Raw genomic sequence first — 21,721 nt, forward strand, 5'->3', positions numbered from 1 at the left:
AAAATGTCAAAAGCGGTACCAAAAGTAGTTCAAATGAAGATGTGTTGCAGTCGCAGTCCTCTCTGGTGGTATATAACGTTAATAGTTTTGTATGAGGTACAGAGCAGAGTGTTAGCTATTAATCAATGAAAATATTAATCCGGCTTCTCTCCGTGAAGTTGCGCGTTTCCCATTTCAAATACAAATCGACTGAAACACGACATGTCAAAATCTGTGACGAAGCAGGCGAGAGCCAATGAGCGTTCGATGCCACTGCCGTAAATCATGTCGTAACGCTTCATGAGGGCGCGTTTTTTAAATTTGAATTCACAACGAGCGCGAGATTTGATGTTTACCGTCGCGCTACTGAGAGGAAATGAAGGCTAATGGAAGGCTAATGGAGATGAAGATCACCGGGCTCAATTTTGGATTTGTTTCTCGCAAACATATGGATTCTAACGATTTGGATTACAGCAAACGAATAAAGTGTTGTGTTTTGTGAATTGATGTATCTTGTGATCGCCAGTTGCTGAATAGGAGAAAATGCCTTTTTATGTCTCACAGCAAACAAGTTAAATACCACAAAATGGTTGGCAAGAATGTTATTCATCTGACAGTTTTAAAATTCAGTCTAAAAAATTCAACATTATCCAGTCATCCGAAATGAGTTTGTAGCAGAAGTCACGAGAGCAAAATGTTATTTTATATTTCTGTTATTTTATATTAGGTTGATTAACTTAGTAAAATGCATTTAATAAATGTGACTGAAAACATGTATTGATGTGACTATTGGATATAAAATAAACAATATTAATGCCACGATTTATGGGAGCCGGTGGCTGACTGCTTACACGTTCACACTTGGATACGTAGATAATTTACATTTTAGTGCTGTCAATATGTCAATATTGTACATTTTAGTGCTGTTAATAAGTCAGTATTGTACGTTTTATTGTGTGTAAAAACGTTAGTAAATGTACGTGTAGTAGAATCACACTTTACGTAAAAATACTCACGTATTTTCATGAGATCACGTTGTTTATTTTAACAATGTGAATGTCTTAGCAATTGCCATATCACCCTGTAGCCCAAGACTGAAGCTAAGCAGGGCTGAGCCTGGCTAGTACCTGGATATGCGAGACCAACTGGGAAAACCAGGAGCTGCTGGTAGAGGTGTTAGTGAGGCCAGCAGGGGGCGCTCACCCTGTGGTCTGTGTGGGTCCTAATGCCCCAGTATAGTGATGGGGACACTGTACTGTCAAAGAGCACCGTCCTTCGGACGAGACGTTAAACCGAGGTCCCGACTCTCTGTGGTCGTTAAAAATCCCAGGATGTCCTTCGATAAAGAGTAGGAGTGTAACCCCGGCATCCTGGCCAAATTTGCCCATTGGCCTCTGTCCATCATGGCCTCCTAATAATCCCCATATAATGATTGGGTTCATCACTCGGTCTCCTCTCCACCAATCAGCTGGTGTGTGGTGAGCGTTCTGGCGCAATATGGCTGCCGTCGCATCATCCAGGTGGTGCTGCACATTGGTGGTGGTTGAGGAGATTCCCCCCTTCAATGTAAAGTGCTTTGAGTGCCTTGAAAAGCTCTATATAAAATATCTACACTGCAGCCAATCACATTAGTGGGCGTTTACACTGAAGTCTCACAGACACGCCCCTTCAAACAGAGTGTTCAAATCAGAGGCTGAATTTAGGGAAGGAAAAATGCTTTTATTTCTAAATGATGACTATTTTGTTATGTAAAAATCATACCAGCATTATAAGTGCGCCACAGGAAACATCATGAAACAATAAAACAATGCCGTTTATGGCCCCTTTAAAAGGATAATATGTCTCTGAAGCCTTTTCACACATTTGAATGTCTCCAAAGGAAAGCAAAAGCTCTGTTTTCTCAGGGCGTTGAAGTGTTTCTGTTCCCATTGCTTCTGTGTTCTTTTCCTGTGTGCTTTAGCTTTGTGTCTTAGTTCCCTCGTCTGTTCACCTGTCCTTCGTTAATCCCTCGGTTTCCTTGTGTATTTAAACCCCAGTCTTTCGATTGTTTTTGTCAGTCGTTGAACTTGTGTGTGTCCGGTTGTTCACTGCAAAAAAAAAAAAAAATGCTTTTCTCACTTAGTTTTTTTTGTCTTGTTTCTAGTTCAAACATCTACAAATTCTTAAAACAAGAAGTATTTACTAAGCAAACTTAATTGTCTTTTTTTGGGGAAAAATAACTCAAAATGAAGAGAGTTTTGCTTAAAATAAGATAAATAATCTGCCAATGGGGTGAGAAAAATAATCTTAAAACAAGATGATTACTTATCCCACTGGCAGATTATTTATCTTATTTTAAGCAAAACTCTCTTCATTTTGAGTAATTTTTACCTAAACCAAGACAATAATTTTGACTTGCTTAGTAAATGTTTGTTACTGTAAGAATTTTTAGAAATTTTGACTAGAAACAAGACGAAAATACTCAGTAAGAAAAGCATTTTTTCGCTTGTTTTTGTCGGTCGCTGATCATGTGTGTGTCCAAGTTGTTGCTCTCCTGGTTTACGTTCATGATTATTGTGTGTGGATTGTTGTCTTGTTCCAGGGTTGGATTGTGTTCTTCAATTAATCTCGTGCTCACACTCTCCTCGACCCTTCTCACACGTTACAGATAAAAGCAGTGCATTGCAAATAACAAGCAGAGTGACAAAGAATACAAAATGTCACTGTGAAAGAAAACAGAAAAATATATGGCTAATGTGTCCATGTCAGTCATTTTCATTTGAGCCGAGCAACCCATTCACTGGCAATCAGTACAGATGCTGCCACCCATGAAAAGCTCTATTTTGGGGAGCTCTGGCTGTTGCTTTAGCTGCATGAGTCCAATAAGAGCCGAGTTCAGGAGCGGCGGGTCGAGGACTGGACCTCATCAGGCTGTAATCTAGGCTTCACAGACACCACGCTGATCGGGAGAAAAGAAGCTGACAAAAGCCTTTCAGTTTGCTTAGTTTTGGCCTGTCAGTGCTGGGTGGTTATTTTTGGAGGATATTATTAAAGGTGCACTATGTAGTATTTTTGCAGTAAAATATCCAAAAACCACTAGGCCGGTGTTATATATTTTGTTCAGTTGAGTACCTACAATATCCCAGAAGTTTCCAACTATTTGTAAATTGTGAGAAAATTGCTATTTTAACTGAGGACCGGGACGTTTCAGCATAGCGTTTGAGCGAGTCGCCTGTCAATTGCGTCATATCTGCGCTACCCTCGGTTTCGTCTTTTATTTGGCAGGAGCGCTTTACTCTTAGCAGTGTGAACAAGTGAACGCACGGAGGAACGTCATAACATCGTTTTAAACACACTTAAATGTATCTAATATGATAAACAGAGCTACATTACCTCAAAATCATAACCAGAAGAGCGGATCAGTGCAGGCGCCCGGCGAATGTCTCCCGTCCCGTCATAATAAAAGTCCCGGTATTCGCGAGGCGGGTATTTGTTTAACAATCGCTCCAGCAGCTGTGCTCAGCTCCACAACACTCGCTCCTGCTCTGCTTTACACTACAGTAACGTTAATAACCGCATGCATGAACGTGATTTCTGCCCGAGTCCTATTTTCCACCGGCTGTGAGGTGAAGACCACATCTCCCAAGATGCTGCACTCACACTTTGCGTCATCAAAGTACGATTTGTTTTGAATAGGCGCCCTCCAGTGGACGAAAGCTGCATAGTGCACCTTTAAAAGACCAGTTTTGCATTGTAAACAGCCATATGACATGATTTAATATGACTGACTTTGAATAAAGCTGCCAACATCAGTGTGGTTTTGTCAATGTCATGCTGTATAATTGTCACTTATACACACAGAAAAATAGGGTGTCAAAATTGTACCATCAGGGGTACAACAGCTTGTCACTGGGGCAGTACCCTAAAAGGACAACTTTGTACCATTTTTACCACAAAAAGGTTCATAGTAGTACCTTAAGGTACGCATTTGTACTCTAAAGCCCCGTTTCCACCACAGGAACTTTACCCAGGAACTAGGAACTTTGGGTGGTACTTCGTGTGTTTAGACCTCAGGAACCAGGGTAAAATTGAAGTTCCGGGTAAATATTTCCCCCTCCAAACGGCCCTGCTCGCGAGGTAGTACTTTTTCAAAGTTCAGGAACTTTCGAGGGCGGGACTTGGGCGCTGAACATGCTGATTGGTTGAGCTCACGCAGTTCAACTCGGCATTTTTAAAAGTCTTTTGCGAGGTTCGTTCTGCGTTCAGTAAATATCAGTCTTGCTCTCTGTCTGGTGGCGCGCGGTCGTCTCAGCCATCTCACGTTCAATGTCCGTAATAGCTGATAATAATATACATTGTCATTTTAAATCTAGCTTACAAGCTTTCTGAATATGCTGCAGCTGCATGCTGCCGAATCTGCATATTAGTGCTCTTTTCTGTCGTTGTTAATTACCTCTTTAGTAAACCTATACATAACCAGCAAAAGCAGCACAGCTTGAATCTCTTCCATACTCGTTATTAATTTTTTTTCACCATTCAAACGACCTGACCGATTACTTTTAAGTGTGTGTCCTTACATGACGTGACGGCGCGCGCCGCGCTCATGTGGACAAGAGAGGAAAGTACATTTTTCTGAGGGGTAAACTTTTTATTTCGTAAGTTATGAAGATAATGTTGGAGTAATGACACAGCGGATATTGCCCCAGGCAGTTTTTACTTTAACTGCGCCTGACAGAAGATTTTTTTTTTCTGAGATGATTATTACACTTTACAACAAATAGCTATAAATAATACTGTATTAGTCCTGGTGGCCGTACTTAAGAGTTGCTATGGCTACAGTTAACACACTCCAGCTGCTGGAGAAAACAGCGTTGACATTTTTGATGCGGCAGACAAACTGCATGTGACAAAATGATTGCGATTGAAAGTCATCACATGTAAACACCAGATCGGTTTAGATAACGTCTCATGTAAATAGTTCACTAAATCTTTCAATCGGTACACACACAAATGATTACTGTCCTTCACTGATTTGGAGGAGCAGTCGCGCAGTCCTACATCACCGGACTAATTTGCCTAATCTTCTCGGAACTTTTTCGCGGTCGAAACGCAGACAGCTGCAGGTCTGGGGGGGGAGAAAAGTTCCTATAAAAAAGTTCCTGGTAAAAATTGTTCCGGGTAATTTTGGTGGAAACGGGGCTTAAGGTACTAATATGCGCCTTTTAGGTCCAGGGTACTGCACCAGCGACAAGCTGTGAAAATAAGGCATCTTTACACAGCCGAGTTAAGGCGGGTCTAACGCGGGTCTGTGTCTGCTCAAAATTCTGTGTAAATACGCGATGCCGCATTAAAGCAGACTTAAAATATGCCGGGTCTGACCCACCTCGGCCCCTAGTATCAAAGGCGACATAGAAGCGGTTTTGATTCAGTGTAAATGAACGCGAACCTGTGCCGCCTTGAACTACATCATTGTCATGACAACCGCCTGTCAGCCAGCTCACTAGGCGCAAGAATTAAGAAGCAGCAAGGAGACAAACCATCTAGGAATTAAAGTAAAAGGTTTCTGTACTCACATCGTCAAGCTAACCACTGTAGTGTTCGCTGTTTGTAATCTTCCTTTGAAGAGACTGGCAGATCAACGCACTGCAACATTTCCCCTCAGAAGGCAAATGCTTAACCCAGTCGGCGTCACTGTCCAACCCAGTATTATAATCTCTTGGAGAGAACGATATTTTATATTAGATTTGATATTTTCTGATATATTGTCCTACTGTCCATACATGTTGTTAAAATAGACTGAAGTTTGGATTTTTCCCTTAGGCATAGTGCAGCCTAACAAATTGAAATAGGCTATAGCCTAGCTACTCAATCATTATGGTATTGTAATTTGTCTATAACCAACATTGTAGAATATTTGAGTTTATTTAAAGTTGTGTATTTTTTAATTATCATTATTATTAGGCTATGTGCATATTTATTTAGAACATTTAGCTTATTACCGTTCGTTCCCCAGTCGGGTTGTAGCGAGAGAAGGGCTAAATTTAATTTGCATGGTGGTAGTTTTTACCATTTCGTTATTTTGGCTCGAAAATTCGTTTTTTGGAAATATTTACTGAATTTAGAGATGCTTTTGAACAATTTTTATTAGCCTAATAATAAAAAAATGAATTAAGACAGCGTTTGGAAATTTTGAAGTGCATAAACAATATTCCCAGAATCTTTGTTGTTATTGTGACATAAAAGTAGAAAATGTAGTTTATAATTAGGTATATCACCTAGGCTATCTGTATCATGTGGCAAAAAATTACAGAGTGAGTTGTTCCCGCTGTCATAAAGGAACGAAATGCGCCGGCGCTTAATTTCGTTGGACAAAGGGTTAAAGAAAACTATAATGTCATAGTTAGGCTATGTTTTAATATTAGCCTATAACATTATTTTTTTAATTAAATAGCCTAACTGTCTGTAGGCTATAGGCCTATTTAATAAAGACGCGAACAAAAATCGTTGTTCACAATTAAACAGAATTGTCAAATATTCGGGCTCATGTTGTACGAGCTGAGAACTAAACTTTGTTTTGGGGAAAAATTACATTCCTGACCACTTTTACAGTCTATGGGCTCAGAGAGATGGGGTATGCAGCCTGGTGCTATAATGGAGATTCTAGATCGCTCTTCTTTGGTCAGAACCGGAGAACGACCGCGGACAGGTCCGTCCTATGCACAGAAACTTTTCACAATGCAACAACATATTTAAAGAGCATTAAGCTATAAAAAATATCTATTACGTGGGGAGGGGAAGCAGCCGCTGTGAGCGCAGACAAAGAGCGGCCAGAGAAACGGAGGAGCAACTGCAGGCTATGGTGTTTGTGCAAAACTGCGGCAAAACTGCAGAAAAAGAGCGGGTGTTGAAACCTGTCACCGAGAAAAGAGGATGCGGATGCGACGCCTCTGTAGCCTAGCCTACATGTTGTGAATGCTCTAGTGACTTTCTGTTTCTTTGAAAAAAAACTTTCTTTATAGCATTGTCAATCAGGCACAATTTTATTAAGAAATATAAAATAACTATACCGTAGCCTACAATAGAAGATTTGCAGAATTACAGTAGACCGACAGAATTATGCCAAACATCAAAAGCGCTTTATAGCAGGCAGAACAAAACTATTTAAAATTCCGTATTTTTATTTTAGGTCTATTTTTATACATTTCATTATTTGTTTTAAATTAATTTATAACACTTTGTTAAAACTGTAGTTTTAAATAATGTTCAACGCATTGTTACCCGCGATTTTAATTCCTGTGTAAATGCATTTATGCCGCTTCAGAGAAGGATTAAACGGTGTGTAAATGCACATTTTTGGGATTTTATGCCGCTTCAGAATCGGTTTCTGTGCCGCGTTTGCTGTGTAAAGATGCCTCAAGTTGGCTCAACAATTGTTGGACTAACTTACACTGTAAAAATATTTAATAAGTTACCTGCATGGCTGCCTTTGAGTGAATACAATGAACATTTTTGAGAATCGACAACCTTTATTAAAATATTATTAAAATATTTTGTAAGCATTTTAGGTTATTGTGTGTATTTTATTTGTGATTACGCAGTGAAACATGCCAAATCGTGTTATTTTTTAAATGATTCATCACATTTTGTTGTTCACAACAGTTTCTATTTATTAAGCCAATTTCCTTCATTGTATCAATGTAAAACTTTGCATCAAAAACTTATCCATGGCTCCCAGAATGCATTGTGGCATGAAGCATGTCACCACTGTTAGGCTGATTTTTCATGTGGGAGTAAATCTAACAGGTAGTCAAAGTGCACAATCTGTTTTAGACTTTATTCAGCTTTTCTGATTGAAACCGTGGTGGCTCTTTTCTAGAAATCACACAAAAAAGTGAATAGTATATACTTGGCTTATACTAGCATAGCATACAGATAAGCAATAGCTGATATCTAGTTTATGGGCACACATTTGCAGTTACCCTATTCTCATTCATCTTTAATGTATTAAATTATAATTGAATGTGTTAAACTAAGTGTTAAATGCACAACTATTTCAGTTATAAATAAAACTAAGTAATGATGTTTAATTATTCACACAATAGGCTATTATTATGTTTTAATTAACAATGAATCAAGTATAAAAATGTGCGTTCAATTGGTTTTACTAGACTAATGTCTTTTCGTACGATTTCGTATGACCTATAGCAAGCAATGCATATTTTAAATTAGTATCATTCAGATAATCATTAGGCTAATTGACAGTTTGGGGAGACCCATTTTTCTTGTAATAGTTTTTTGTAATAGTGCCTAAGTTTCTTGTAATTTGATGCAAAGGTAACATAGCATAGTGTTATAACTGTACATACACTTTAAAAAAAATTCATATATAAAAAACCTTGCAGGCTTTACGATGTAGATGGCCGTTAAAAGTTAAAACGCGTCATCAGTGTGTGAAAACGGCGACTCCATTTCCCACAGTTCCGAGCGACTTAAGTAGGTCAAAGGTAAACTGTCATGTCTGCTGTGTTGCATGCTGAAAGTTCCTCACCAATTACGGTAATAAAAGTGTGTGTCGTTTATTCTGAACGCTGGTGACATGTTCCTGAAAGAGAGCAGACTGTTCCTCCGATAAACGGCCATTTCATGAGCGGAGAGTCGTTGTTGGACATAATTCCCGTGCTGGACTGCTGCGGAGGATTGAATAACGTGGATTACAGTCAGGTCAGATCTCACTGCAGTGCAGCAGCCTTTAGTTCCACCTCTCTGCTCATGAACAGCAAGGCACTGCTCGTTATCACCAGCATTGCGTCCTAATGTAATCGTTTGCTTTACTGATAATGAACAATATTAACAAACGTGCGTTTTTATTATTTGTGCACATACAGACCGTCATCAAAGTCATCTGCAGAACCACAGCGCCAGTTTTAGACCAGCAGTGACAGAACAGAAGTAGGGGCGTGGCTTATACACTTAAACATTTATTTTACACATTAAAACATAATGCTCTTTTATTAAAGGCGCTTTATGCATAGACTGTAAAAAAAAGATGGACGTAGTGTCCGTGACGTCACCCATAGGATTCTGAAGAGCAGTTCTGAAGCCTAAAGTAGAGACGAGCTGGCCGTGGCCATCTTAGCATCACTCTGGGATAACAGAAAATGGGCAAAAAGGCGGGGTGTGGGCGGAGCTTAGGTGACGCAATGACTATAGATGACCTTAATTATGCCCTTAATTATGCAGAACTTTGGCTTTATATAATGTAAACAAATGAGTTATAAAAACATTCACCCCCTTCACAGTTGACATGAAGGTCAAAATTAGCCGTATAGACCAAAACAACAGTTTGTAGCAGGCTGTAAACATGTTTTTTTTCTGCTGTAAAGTTGGGCATTTTAACATGAGCTCAATGAGATTCTGCTCCTTCTGGAGCCTCTAGTGGCTAGTTGAGGAATTGCAGTTTACATTACTTCCGTATTGGCTTCAAGAGAGATCGTGGGAGGTTGCCGCTTGGCTGTATGTTTTATGTAAGTTTTTCACTTTACTAAAGCATAAAAATAGCATAATATGCTTGCAGATATTTAGAAAACATTCTAAATTCAGCTACTTTGGACGCACGTTTCGGATTGGGAATGTCTGTTTTTGTTTTGGTCTGTGCGTAACCACACGCTGCCCCAATAGTATTTTGACACTACAGGTTGCACATGGTTTGGGTAACATTAGCAACACATTATTAGCGGTTTGATAACGTAGTCAAGCAAAAGGCTAATCATATTAATGACCCTTATGTGCCCGATGTTGTAAATAAAACGGAATGCATTACGTGATAAATCAACGTGTAGACGAGTGTTTATTATTCACTCTTCCTTCTTCAGAATCAGTTTCTGGTTTAATCATATATGACCAGTATTTCCACTTGCCATTGTGCAGCGTTTACATCAGTAAAGTTGAGCGAGTGGATCAGCTATTCTGAGCTGGTGCGAGTGAGTGGAGGCGGGGCTCATTTGCATATTCATGCATATACTAACTGAAGCAAGGGTGTCGAGTTTCAAGCTATTTTAAAGCTTTTTTTATGTGAAAAAAAAGTTTAAATATGTAATTTGGTGATCAAAGATTTGTTTTAAGAGATCAAATTATTGACTACGGGAGACTTTAAAGCATAGCCTATTAATCATTCTTAATGTTAGTTTAACATTAAACAGCAACTAGACACAAAAAATATATTAATAAATGTGTAACATGTATAGAGTTTCCCTTTAATATAACAAGTCTATTTAATATTAAAAAATACCGGTACATCATACAAAATAAACTTTTAATTCGAAGCCTTGAACAAGTGAAAATATAGCCTAGCTTAAATAATAATTAAAATGCTCATAATTTATTTTCTTTAATAATAAATACAAAGCATGAAGTAAGTTCATCATAAAGCCCATTTACAACACCCAATATGAAAAGTAATTGAATGAAAAATATTCTATAAAATAATGACAATTAGAAATAACAATTTCAAGCTTCAATGATAAAATGACACGTGCACAGATTCACAGAATATTTTTAGCAGATAAACACTTACATTTAAATTAATTGACAGGTGACCACTTTATGACAAATGTATTGTGATAAAACAGTACTAAGATACAGTAAAATCTCACTCCAAAAAATCTTGAATTTTTACTGTCTGTATCTAATATCGCCCAGAATTACACCTCTTTAAAATATGCTCATATAAATAAGTATTTGAATGAAATTATTGTTAGAAGTGTCCAATCCTGCGGACTTATCTCTAACACCTTCAGGATTGGTAGAAACTTCCAGATGGGTTTGTTGGATGGATCATATATATAAATATAAATAATATCAGTTTATTCTGTGTATGGCATTCAGGTTAATGTGCTACATTACATAATCAGACCATGACCAAATTCTGATCCATTTGAAATCTCTTGTGTATGTAAACGCGGTCAATGATCTTTTATGATGTTGGCCTATCTAATATGTGTTACAGAGATTATGAAGAGGAGGCTGCTCAGGGCAATATCATCCTTTCTTTCCATAAACAAAGAGCAGTCTTCACACAGCAAGTGTTTAAAAGGCTGCTTTGTTCCTTTCTAATGCCCTTTTCTCCTCGGTGGCGTCAATAAATCACAGTTTGTTGCGTAATAGAATCATCAGAGCATAAAATGGTATGGTTGCGAACTTGCGAGTCTTCTGTGTAAACTTGTGTGTCAGATTAAAAGGAGTCCATTGCATTTATTTGAGTAGTGCATGGTGAAAACTGCCTCTGTGTTTAATACAGGACGAGTCTCTTCAATCAGTCCCTGCTGTAATGATCAATAACTAACAGTAAAAACAATGACCTTGATGTTTTAATGAACTCAATGTGATGCCAATGTGATGTTACAGACAGGCTTCAGGTGTAACTTTCAGATCTGACGGTTATGAATATATTGATAATAACGGATGTTCAGCTCTAAAAGTGCTATATGAAGCTTTGCCCTCTTTTTTGCCATCTGTGGTTGAAATATACACTATATTGCCAAAATTTTTGGTCCCAAAAGTTTTGGGACACCTCCCTTCACATGAACATGAGCTTTAATGCCATCCCATTGTTAATCCGTAGGGTTTAATATGGAGTCGGCCCACCCTCTCTAACAGTTCCAGCTCTTCTGGGAAGGCTTTCTTCAAGGTTTAGGAGTGTGTTTATGGGGATTTTTGCCCATTCTTCTAGAAGCTCATTTGTGAGGTCAGGCACTGATGTTGGACGAGAAGGCCTGGCTCTCAGTCTCCGCTCTAATTCATCCCAAAGCTGTTCTATCGGGTTGAGCTCAGGACTCTGTGCAGGCCAGTCCAGTTCCTCCACACCAAACTCCTCATCCATGTCTTTATAGAGCGACGCTTTGTGCACTGGAGCGCAGTCATGCTGGGACAGGAAGGGGCCGTCCCCAAACGGTTCCCACAAAGTTGGGGGCATGAAATTGTGCAAAATGTCTTGGTATGCTGAAGCATTAAGAGTTCCTTTCACTGGAACTAAGGGGCCAAGCCCAACCCCTGAAAAATAACCCCACACCATAATCCCCCTTCACCAAACTTTACACTTGGCACAATGCAGTCAGGCAAGTCCCGTTCTCCTGGTAACCGCCAAAACCAGACTCGTCCATGGGATTGTCAGACTGAAGCGTGATTGGTCGCTCAGAGAACACGTCTCACTGCTCTAGAGTCCAGTGGCGGCTGCTTTACTCCACTGCATCCCACGCTTTGCATTGCTCTTGGTGATGTAAGGCTTGGATGAGCTGCTCGGCCATGGAAACCCATTCCATGAAGCTCTCTACGCTGTTCTTGAGCTCATCTGAAGGCCACAGAAGTCTGGAGATCTGGAGCTGTTGACTCTGCAGAAAGTTGGTAACTTCTGCGCACTGTGACCCTCAGCATGCGCTGACCCCGCTCTGGGATTTAACACTTCGTGGCTGAGTTACTGTTGTTCCCAATGGCTTCCACTTTGTTATAATCCCACTAACAGTTGAGCGTGGAATATTTAGTAGTGAGGAAATGTCAGGAATGGACTTATTGCACAGGTGTCAGCCTATCACGGCCCCACGCTTGAGTTCACTGAGCTCCTGAGAGCGACCCATTCTTTCACTAATGTGTGTAGAAGCGTCTGCAGGCCTAATGCTTGACACCTGTGGCCATGAAGGGACTGAACACCTGAACTCAGGTCTGGTAGAGCGGCCCAATACTTTTGGCAGTGTATATAACTGGTGTGAACCAAAACTGCAGACGGCTAAATGAAAATGCAAATCTCTGAGCAGAAATACAGCGGTACTAGGCATCATACTTCCCTTCAAACTATATATTTTAAATAAAAAAAACTTGATTTGCATGAATCACAACTGACCTATTTCGATGTCAAGAACAGTCAAGTTTGCATGTACAACACTTGCACACTTACACACTTTTATTTTGTGCTGTCTTTCTCTCCCCAGATGGACGTGTCTGTTTTGACAGAGCTGTCGAGGTTGATCGACCTGACAGAGCCCAGGTTCTGCGTGGCTGTCATTGCTATCGTCTTCAATCCCTTCTTCTGGAATGTGGTGAGTCTCTTCAACTTCTATGGGGACTATCACCATCAGGTTATGTTTATAAAGTATCGCATGACTCTGTGTTTCTCACGCAGTGCAGTTATGTGAACAGGCCGTTCTTGCATAACACTCGTAAACATTGGTTGTCCTCCCGCAGTCTCAATCTTAAAAACATTTACAGAACGGTGAATGCTATACTGATTGCTCGCGTTTGAAACAGGAAAGCACAGAAGAACTGATGTCACAAAGCTGCTCTGTTATGACTGTAGTGTCGTCGTTGTAGCACAGAGGCAATTTTAAAGTATAAAGGAAGTATATTTATAGTTTATTTTTAGTCGTGGCAGGCCTTATTTCATGTGTCCAGGACTTGCATGCTGTGAGAAGGCCTCTTTTGAAATAAGTCATATAGGATGTGTTTTCTTATTATAAATGTTCCGTTATTTGTTTATGTTTTCAAGGAGGCTGTTATTGAAGGATTTGCTGGTATACATGACACAGGCTAATTAAACTTACTGAACACCGACTAGTCATTCGGACAACCCACCGACTAGTTGATTATTTAAATTTATAGTTTTGCACATGCCTAAGTGGAAAAACCCCACGAAATCATTTGATATGCAGATTTATTTCCTGTGTGTGTTAATGCATTTTTTCTGGTTACAACACAGCAGTGAACCGTCTTTTGCTACTTGCCAGTTTGTGGCGAGTGGTATTGGATGTGGGAGGAGCATTCTCATTTCAGAGACCATTTGATTGGATGCATATCTGTGTAGTGTAGGATGAGTCATCAGTATTTTTGGTTCATTTTTAGAGGAGAAACTATATTTTAAATGTGTGTATTTGCTAAAAGTTCTATTCCATTTTTTAACTTTAGTTAAAGCCACAATATGTAATATTTCGTCTCTTATTCAGAATAAAGGCGTGTCTTGACTCTTGAGTGGGTGGAGCTTATATTCTGTCAGACGAGCGCTTCCGCTTTTTCTGCGGAACTCTGTTTTATCATATCACACACATCTGAGTGTGTTAAAGTGATGTTATAATGCTACTCTGCGCTACTATGAGACACTTGTTCACACTGCAGTGAGCGAGATCATATTAGGCGGTAAAACATGGTACTCTGTGCGGTAAATCAAGAACACCAGATTTAAACAATAAGACTAACTGTGTTGAGCTGGAGAACAATCATTAGTTTCTGGCCATCAATGATCCAAACAGTGAATAATAAAACACATCAGATATTAAAGCGGCTTCGATGTGTTTCCATGGTTACTACACATTAAAATCCGGGTATGATGTCATTGATAGGCGACACACACGGTCCGTATCCTGGTTTAAATGTATGATTTCTCTGGATTTAAACATTTTTGCCTTGTGTTACCACATGTTGAAAGACCTGAAACACCCAATGATTCCAGGAACATCACTGAAGATGTGTCCAGTAGCATCATTAGATGTATTTGCACGGCCTTTAACTAAAGATAAAAATGATTTTCAACATTTATGAATACATTATTAAAGGGGTACTTCAGCGCTGGGAAGATGAATCTGTATTTAAACTGGGTCATCAATGTAGTAAAAATGTGAAATAATTTTTGAATTTGGTGCCTTCTAGACTGAGAAAAGACAGAAAATGTATTTTTGTCTCATGGGGATGAAAGACTACAATTCCCAGAATGCTTCGCTGCCCTGTGAGGCCACTCCCACAGCCACCGCTACTGGATTACTGTGACTGAGTTGGAGAAGACAATACAATTAAAAACTGAATGTGTGTGTTCAATATAATGAGTGAGTCGCCGCGTGAGTCTCACAGCACTGAGCACTGACTGCAGGAGTGAGATAAATGAGCTGATGAGCTCTCGTGATGAGAGCTGAGGTAATCGCGACTACACTCGTGGCATACATTCACAACGCCAGTTCAGTCTGGCGTGTTTCAGTTCATGCCTTTTAGTGTTGTCAAAAGTACCGACCGCGATACCAAATCGGTACTGAAATGTTAAAAAAATGTGACGCTTCGAGCGCTGTTGAGCTGTAATCATAAACACCTCTGACTGGTCATTGTGCTCACGCGCTCATCAGATGTGCTTGTGATTGGCTACAATGATCAACACACGGCAGCGGTTTGAAACAACACGGAAGTGTTTGAAAAGTGTTTTGAAAGCGGGAGCGGGAACGTTTGAAAGCACAAGCAGGCGTCGACCAGCGGACCGGTAGGCTGATAGACACCTACATTCAAATGCTCTGTGTGTATCTGTGCAAGCGCTTCGTGAAAAGCGTCATTGATGTATTTTGACATGTTTGTGAAGCGCTGATCAAAGTAACCAATCATAGACCTATTTGATGAGCGCGTGAGCACAATGGCCAGTCAGAGGTGTTTACGATTCCGCTCAACAGCGCTCAAAGCATCATATTTTTAACATTTCAGTACCGATTTGGTATCGCGGTCAGTACTTTTGACAACACTTATGCCTTTGCAAGCTTAACTTTCATAGAAATTAATTTGAGAAGTTAAAAGACTTCCATTGCTCACCATATCTCTGTTTAAATGAGTGCCTGAAGCTGAGCTGAGCTGTGAGTGTGATCTCCATCCTCATGTGCGGGTTCAGAACATGAGGAAATGGCTCCCTCTGCTGGCTGTAGTCCTTAGCCTTTGGCCAAACATTCCTCCTATGATGTAAATATCGTCAATTTGCGTCATAGGAGGACATTTTCCAGAAATAAAATGCATAAATCTCTCGTCTCAGGGGGATATGAGGGGTGAAAGCACGATCATTTGCATATACTCCAGGGTTTCTACTGATACAAAGCCATATGCTAATCGCTGAAGTAACCCTTTAAAATCAAAAGGTTTGTCTTTTAGCATTACTTAACCATCTGGTGCTGTTCTGTGATTTTTTTTGTTTAATTTATTTTATTTTTTAGAATTTTATACTTCTTTGGGATGGTACGAAACTTGGTAAAGGTTTTGACTGACACACACACACACACACACACAAACACACGATTTGAGAAAATTAAATGGTGCATTGGAAATGAATGGGAGGCAAATTTCACCTAGTGGAAGCGTTTGGTACTGCACACGAAGAAAATTGACTGAAAGCTCATTTTTTGTGATATCAACCTTAAATTTGGAACACAACTTGTTTACATGCATGGGTTTGATATTCTCACATTTTAAGAGAAAAAATGTGTTTTGGAAAATATATATATTTCATATAAAATTGAAAATGGTATTTTTGTGCATTTTTATAACAATAAATGTAAACTTTTTTCACTTTTTCACTTGATTAATAATCAGCCAAGTGTCGTCCTTATAAAGAGACCAAACTTCAAAGCATTCAACATTTATGACCATTTAAGTTAGAAATTGTATTTTCAGCTCCAATGCTCAAAAAGAGAATAAATGGTTTATAACTATTGCATAAATATAATTTAGTTTCATAAAATCCCCTAAAAATACAAAATATTAAAAAGAACATATTTTCAAATTAAAATGTAGTACAATCATTTAATTGAAATAAGTTTTTTAATAATAATGTAGTAATTTTTTACCAACACATGAACAGTACCAGAGCACTGTAAACTAACTAATAAGGCTAAAGCTGTCAAAGATATATTACTCATTGTTAGTGAATGCATTAATATGTGTGTTTCCGTATTAATTAACGAACCTGAGCTGACATAGACTAACAATGAACTGTATTTGATTAACTGACGTTAACAAATGTATAAATAAATGTGTTGCTCATTCTCAGTTAATGTTACTCAGTGCATTAACTATTGTTAAGTAAAGTGTAACTTTAATCACTTTATGGCTTTAATAATTGTGACTACAAGGTTTTTATACATTGCTTTGGCAATGTTAACCCAGAGTGGTCTTCAAAATATCTCATAACTACACACAAGACATCTACGAAATTATTTTACACATTCACAATTCATACTTCAGTCTCCTACTGTTGGCTATATTTGGATGCATTCGCACCTCTTCACATTAACACATCGGATCTCAGAGATTTCCCTTCCTCTACTTCACTGCATCTGCCAAATGACTTTATTATCTGTGAATATGAGTCATATGCTGTGCTGCGCGGGGCTGTCATTGTGGATAATGCAGATCTGTATGCCATTGTCTGCCAGGTGCATTGTGGGCCTGGACTAATCTTTAAGCTGCGTATTATCAGAATCATTCTCTATGCGTGGCTTCTTTGTCCATTTCCAGGTGGATCGGCTTCATGGACAAGATAACTTCCTGTTGTTTTGCTGTCAGTGTGTGTGGAGGATGTGCTGCTATGGGAGTTATTGGTTTTCAAAGTCTGATCCAGGATTTGCTTGAGATACACTACCAGTCAAAAGTTTGGACACACTTTCCCATTAAACAGAATAGGAAAGTGTGTCCAAACTTTTGACTGGTAATGTTGATGTAAGACAAGTGGTCAGTTTTGGGCTGGTTAGCATGACCCAGTTATCCAGTCATGTTAAATACTGGTAACTAAAAGCAGATGCTTTTAAAGGAATATTCTGGGTTAAAAGTTAATCTCGACAACACTTACAAGTGAATTTAGCCAATCTGTTACAACGCGTGTGTTGATCAGCGTTATTTTAGTGTAAGTGAGATGCTTTGAATATAGTTTTTAACATTTTGAATCAGGTATTTTTATCCTTTCATTTTAATTTTAGTCACTTTTTTTGCATGTTTTTTAATCTATCTATCATGTAGGGGTGTCCCCGACTAAGGATTTACACATTCAAATCAGAATTTTCGAATCTCTCAATGGTCGACCGATAGTCGAATCATCTATGTGTGTGTAAACCATAGACCGGAAAAAAAATTAATGGTATAAACCATATATATCCATAATAAAGGCTAGATGTCTCGTGCGCGCTGTTGGCCAATGGAGGTCGCCGTCCGCAACTGGCGGCCATCTTGTCACAGGCAGCTCACACACTCGTAGCAGTGTGTTTTAATGGTGCATATACTTCGCTCACTCGTAACAGTGTGTTTTAATGGTGCATATACCTTTAAATAACCATAACTTGCTCAAATTTCAATCGATTTTCAAACTGTTTCGTTTGTTATAAACGTCAGAGATGTAGTTATGACACTACATACTTATGAATAATTATAACCATGGACTTTAATATGAAAGTAACATTGAACAGAACAGATAGGTGCAATGAATATACACACACATAAGGTATTTATGTTAAATCAATATATAGGCTACTAAAACTGTGCAGAAATATTTGCACAGTTATAATCCCTATATTAGGGATGCACCGAATGTTCGGCAGCCGAAACCGAATAAGTAAAAAGGCCGAATAATTTTTGCTGAACAATGACGTTTTTAATGACGCGATCAAACATTAACCCATGTAGAGTGAGAGGCGCGCGCTTTATGCAGCAAACATGTCAGCAGTGTGGAAGCACTGTTTAGTGCTGCATCTCATGTCATCGATGAGAAGAGGAACCGACTTTCATGTGAGAAAGCAGAGAAGCTACTTTTCATAAAGAAGAACCTGCCACTTTTCCTGAAGAAGTAGGCTAAGTAGGCTTATGTCTAGGACAGTTATTTATTTGTTGTGGGTTCATCCACATTTTTTGGACTATTCAATGCACATTTGTTGTTGTAGACATACAGAGTTACATTCTTTCAGCAGTCAGTTATAGGCCTAACATAGGCTATCCAAGAAGGGGGCTTCAAAGATGGCCAAATAAAAATATATTTTTTATTTTACTAATTATTTATTTTAAGTTATGTTGTGCTTAGTTTGTATAATATCTGCTGGAATGTTAAAAAAATGTTCAGTGTTAAATAAATATTTTGAAATTGTATTTTTGTTATTTGATTTATTTCTCTCAAAAGCAACACAAAATAGTAAAAAGCTAATTTTTACTATTTAATTATTGTAATGGTAAAAAAAATAGCCGAAAAAATGCGAAACACCGCGTTCGGTATTCGGCCTTCGGCCAAGCATTTCATTATTATTCGGTTTCGGCTTCGGCCAAGCATTTCATTATTATTCGGTTTCGGCTTCGGCCAAGAATTTCATTTCGGTGCATCCCTAAAATCATGTTTAAAATGTTATCCATGTTTATTATGAGAATCAACTCTTTAAGGCCGGCGACACACTGGCTGCGTGGCGTTTCTGTTGCGTGTCAGCCGCGTGGCGATAATTATGTTTGTTTTTAAATTACAATTAGGCCTCTGCATTTATGTTAACCTAGAGACTTTCAAACATCAAAATGTCATTTATTAATATTTATTAGTGTCAAAATTACATATAAACATCTTTTCCTATTCTATTTAGCTTGGAAATGCTTCCAACGTGTAGCTTGAAAAATAAGTGTCGTTATATTTCTAGCATGCATGTGTTTTCGGCATGGCTTGAGCCACACTTGTCACAGTGTGCAAACGGGAGCCGAAATAAAAACGGACACGCCATGGAGCTCAAACGCTCACGCTATGCCAGTGTGTAGCCGGCCTAACAGTGTAAATAAGCCAGAGTGCATGAAATAGCATTAGACCCCCCTTTAATATTGCAACAAAAACAACAACATTATAACACTTAAAGGGGGGGTAAGTGTTATTTCAGAAAAAGGTTTTACAAAACGGACTCGGGCCGAGTCTATGGAGGACCAAATTGCTCAAAATGAAATAATTACATAAATAATGAATTCAATAAAACAACAATTAAATGTACCAGTTTATTCTGAAATAATTAAATAATTTATTAAATATTGTATTTATTAATTAAAAAATTTATTTAATTAAATATTAATTAATTAAATAAATCTATTTATTTTATAAAATTAAATGAAATTGTTTAATATTATTCACAATTAACCTCTTCCACACACACTATTGCTATGCTTAAAAATAAAAATAAATATTATTTAATGTGCTTTTTCAAAAAGATGTTTTTCATAATAATATGCTACATTTACGAATGACGCCTATTTGGCGGATCCTGCACTTCCAAAGCACCATTCTCCCAAAGATTTTTTTCATAATAATAGAGGACATTTCACAAATGCTAATCAGCAGCCAGTGGGCGGAGCTTGGCACTGATTGGATAATCCTTTCAGATTGATTACTTTTTTCTGTCTGGGTCTGGCAAGTGGCAAGGGGAGATTAGGGAACTGATTGGAAATTAATATGGCGGTAGGAATTGATCAAGATAAAAACGCTGTATAAGAAATGAGAAGCATCCTTGGTGTTCTGTGACGTCACCAAACCACACACAGATCGATCTGTCATGTCTGTCAACTCTTCAGCTTCAAACCAATCAGCGCCAAGCTCCGCCCCCTGCCTTGATGATTGGTATTTGTGAAATGTCCTCTATTATTATGAAAAAAATCTTTGGGAAAATAGTGCTTTGGAAATGCGTAATTCGTCAAGTAGGCGTCATTCGTAAATGCAGCATATTATTATGAAAAACGTCTTTTTGAAAAAGCACATTAAATAGTGAAAAAATAGATTTTTAAACATAGCAATAGTGTGTGTGGAAGAGGTAATTGTGAAATGTATTAAACAATTTCATGTAATTTTACAAAATAAATACATATATACATTTATTTATTTAATTATTCATTTAATATTTAATTAAAATAATTATTAAATTAATAAATTAATAATTAAATTAATTATGTAATTATTTCAGAATAAACTGGTACATTTAATTGTTGTTCTATTGAATTCATTATTTATTAAATTATTTTATTTTGAGTAATTTGGTCCTCCATACGAGTCCAATAACAAACTTGTAGCCAATCAGCAGGTAAGGAGCGTGTTTACTAATGATGATGAGAAGAGAGAGCGCTCAGTGCACAACATTATTCAAAACGCACGACACACAGGACGGACATTAGCTGAGAACTAATATATGCTGCTTTTGCTTGACTATGCTTGTGTGTCATGTTCGCTTGTTTGTCCATTTGCGATCGTATTGTGGCTCACTTCAGTGATGATAAAGACCCGTTCATTTCCACACCGTATGGAGTGTCTTAATCCCCTCAGTGTGTGCTTCAAAATCAGCTCAAAAATGTGTCCGATTGGTAAGGTACTATACTCCTAAAATATGTTTGTTTCCTCTTTTTTTATAATCTATATAATTCTAATCCACTCAGAATTGTTATATGCCATTAGCTGGACTTGTGCTCGTGTACTATAGAGTTGTCATGAGTATGGTTTGTGTTTTTGTGATGAAGGGGCGACTTTTTTAAACTAAATATTCGACCTGGATTAGTAACACACAGATTTTGCCGTAGTCGTTGATATCAATATAGGGCCGAGACCCTTTTGGGGGTAGGGGGCGTGTTTGTTTTGGTGATTTGAAATAACAACAACGGTTACCAGATAGCACTTACCCCACCTTTAACTCTTTCCCCGCCAGCGTTTAAAAAAAAGTTGCCAGCCACCGACAGGGTTTTTGACAATTTTCACCAAAATGTAATAGCCCATAGAATATTTTGTTTAATGAATATCTGAGCATGCAATATATCAAAATAAAGAGCTGACCCTCTTCTTTTAAACAAACAAACAAACAAACAAAAAAAAAAACGTTTTATTCTAGCTTCATGCATTCCTTTTTTATCAACACTTGAATATGGGTAGGTTTCATAAAAAAAGCAACATTTTGAACAAAAAGCTGAGAAAATCAAATTTTTGTGAAAGACTGTTTCCAGA

General features: G+C 38.2%; 1 protein-coding gene across 2 annotated transcripts in view; it reads left to right on the forward strand.

Annotated features, from left to right (window-relative positions):
* Window positions 1-8,446: 8,446 nt before the first annotated feature.
* pemt (phosphatidylethanolamine N-methyltransferase) overlaps window positions 8,447-21,721 on the forward strand; it is a 116,141-nt gene continuing 102,866 nt past the window's right edge. The window contains exons 1-2 of one of the 2 annotated variants that reach the window (XM_067430625.1): window positions 8,447-8,679; window positions 12,939-13,046. In XM_067430625.1, the coding sequence (XP_067286726.1) occupies window positions 8,602-8,679; window positions 12,939-13,046 (186 nt within the window). In that variant the 5' untranslated portion in view covers window positions 8,447-8,601. The remainder of the gene's footprint in view (window positions 8,680-12,938; window positions 13,047-21,721) is intronic. The other variant, XM_067430626.1, reaches the window with a different exon arrangement.

Source organism: Pseudorasbora parva, chromosome 21, assembly GCF_024679245.1.
Source record: "Pseudorasbora parva isolate DD20220531a chromosome 21, ASM2467924v1, whole genome shotgun sequence".
In the NCBI taxonomy this organism is placed as follows: Eukaryota; Metazoa; Chordata; class Actinopteri; order Cypriniformes; family Gobionidae; genus Pseudorasbora; species Pseudorasbora parva.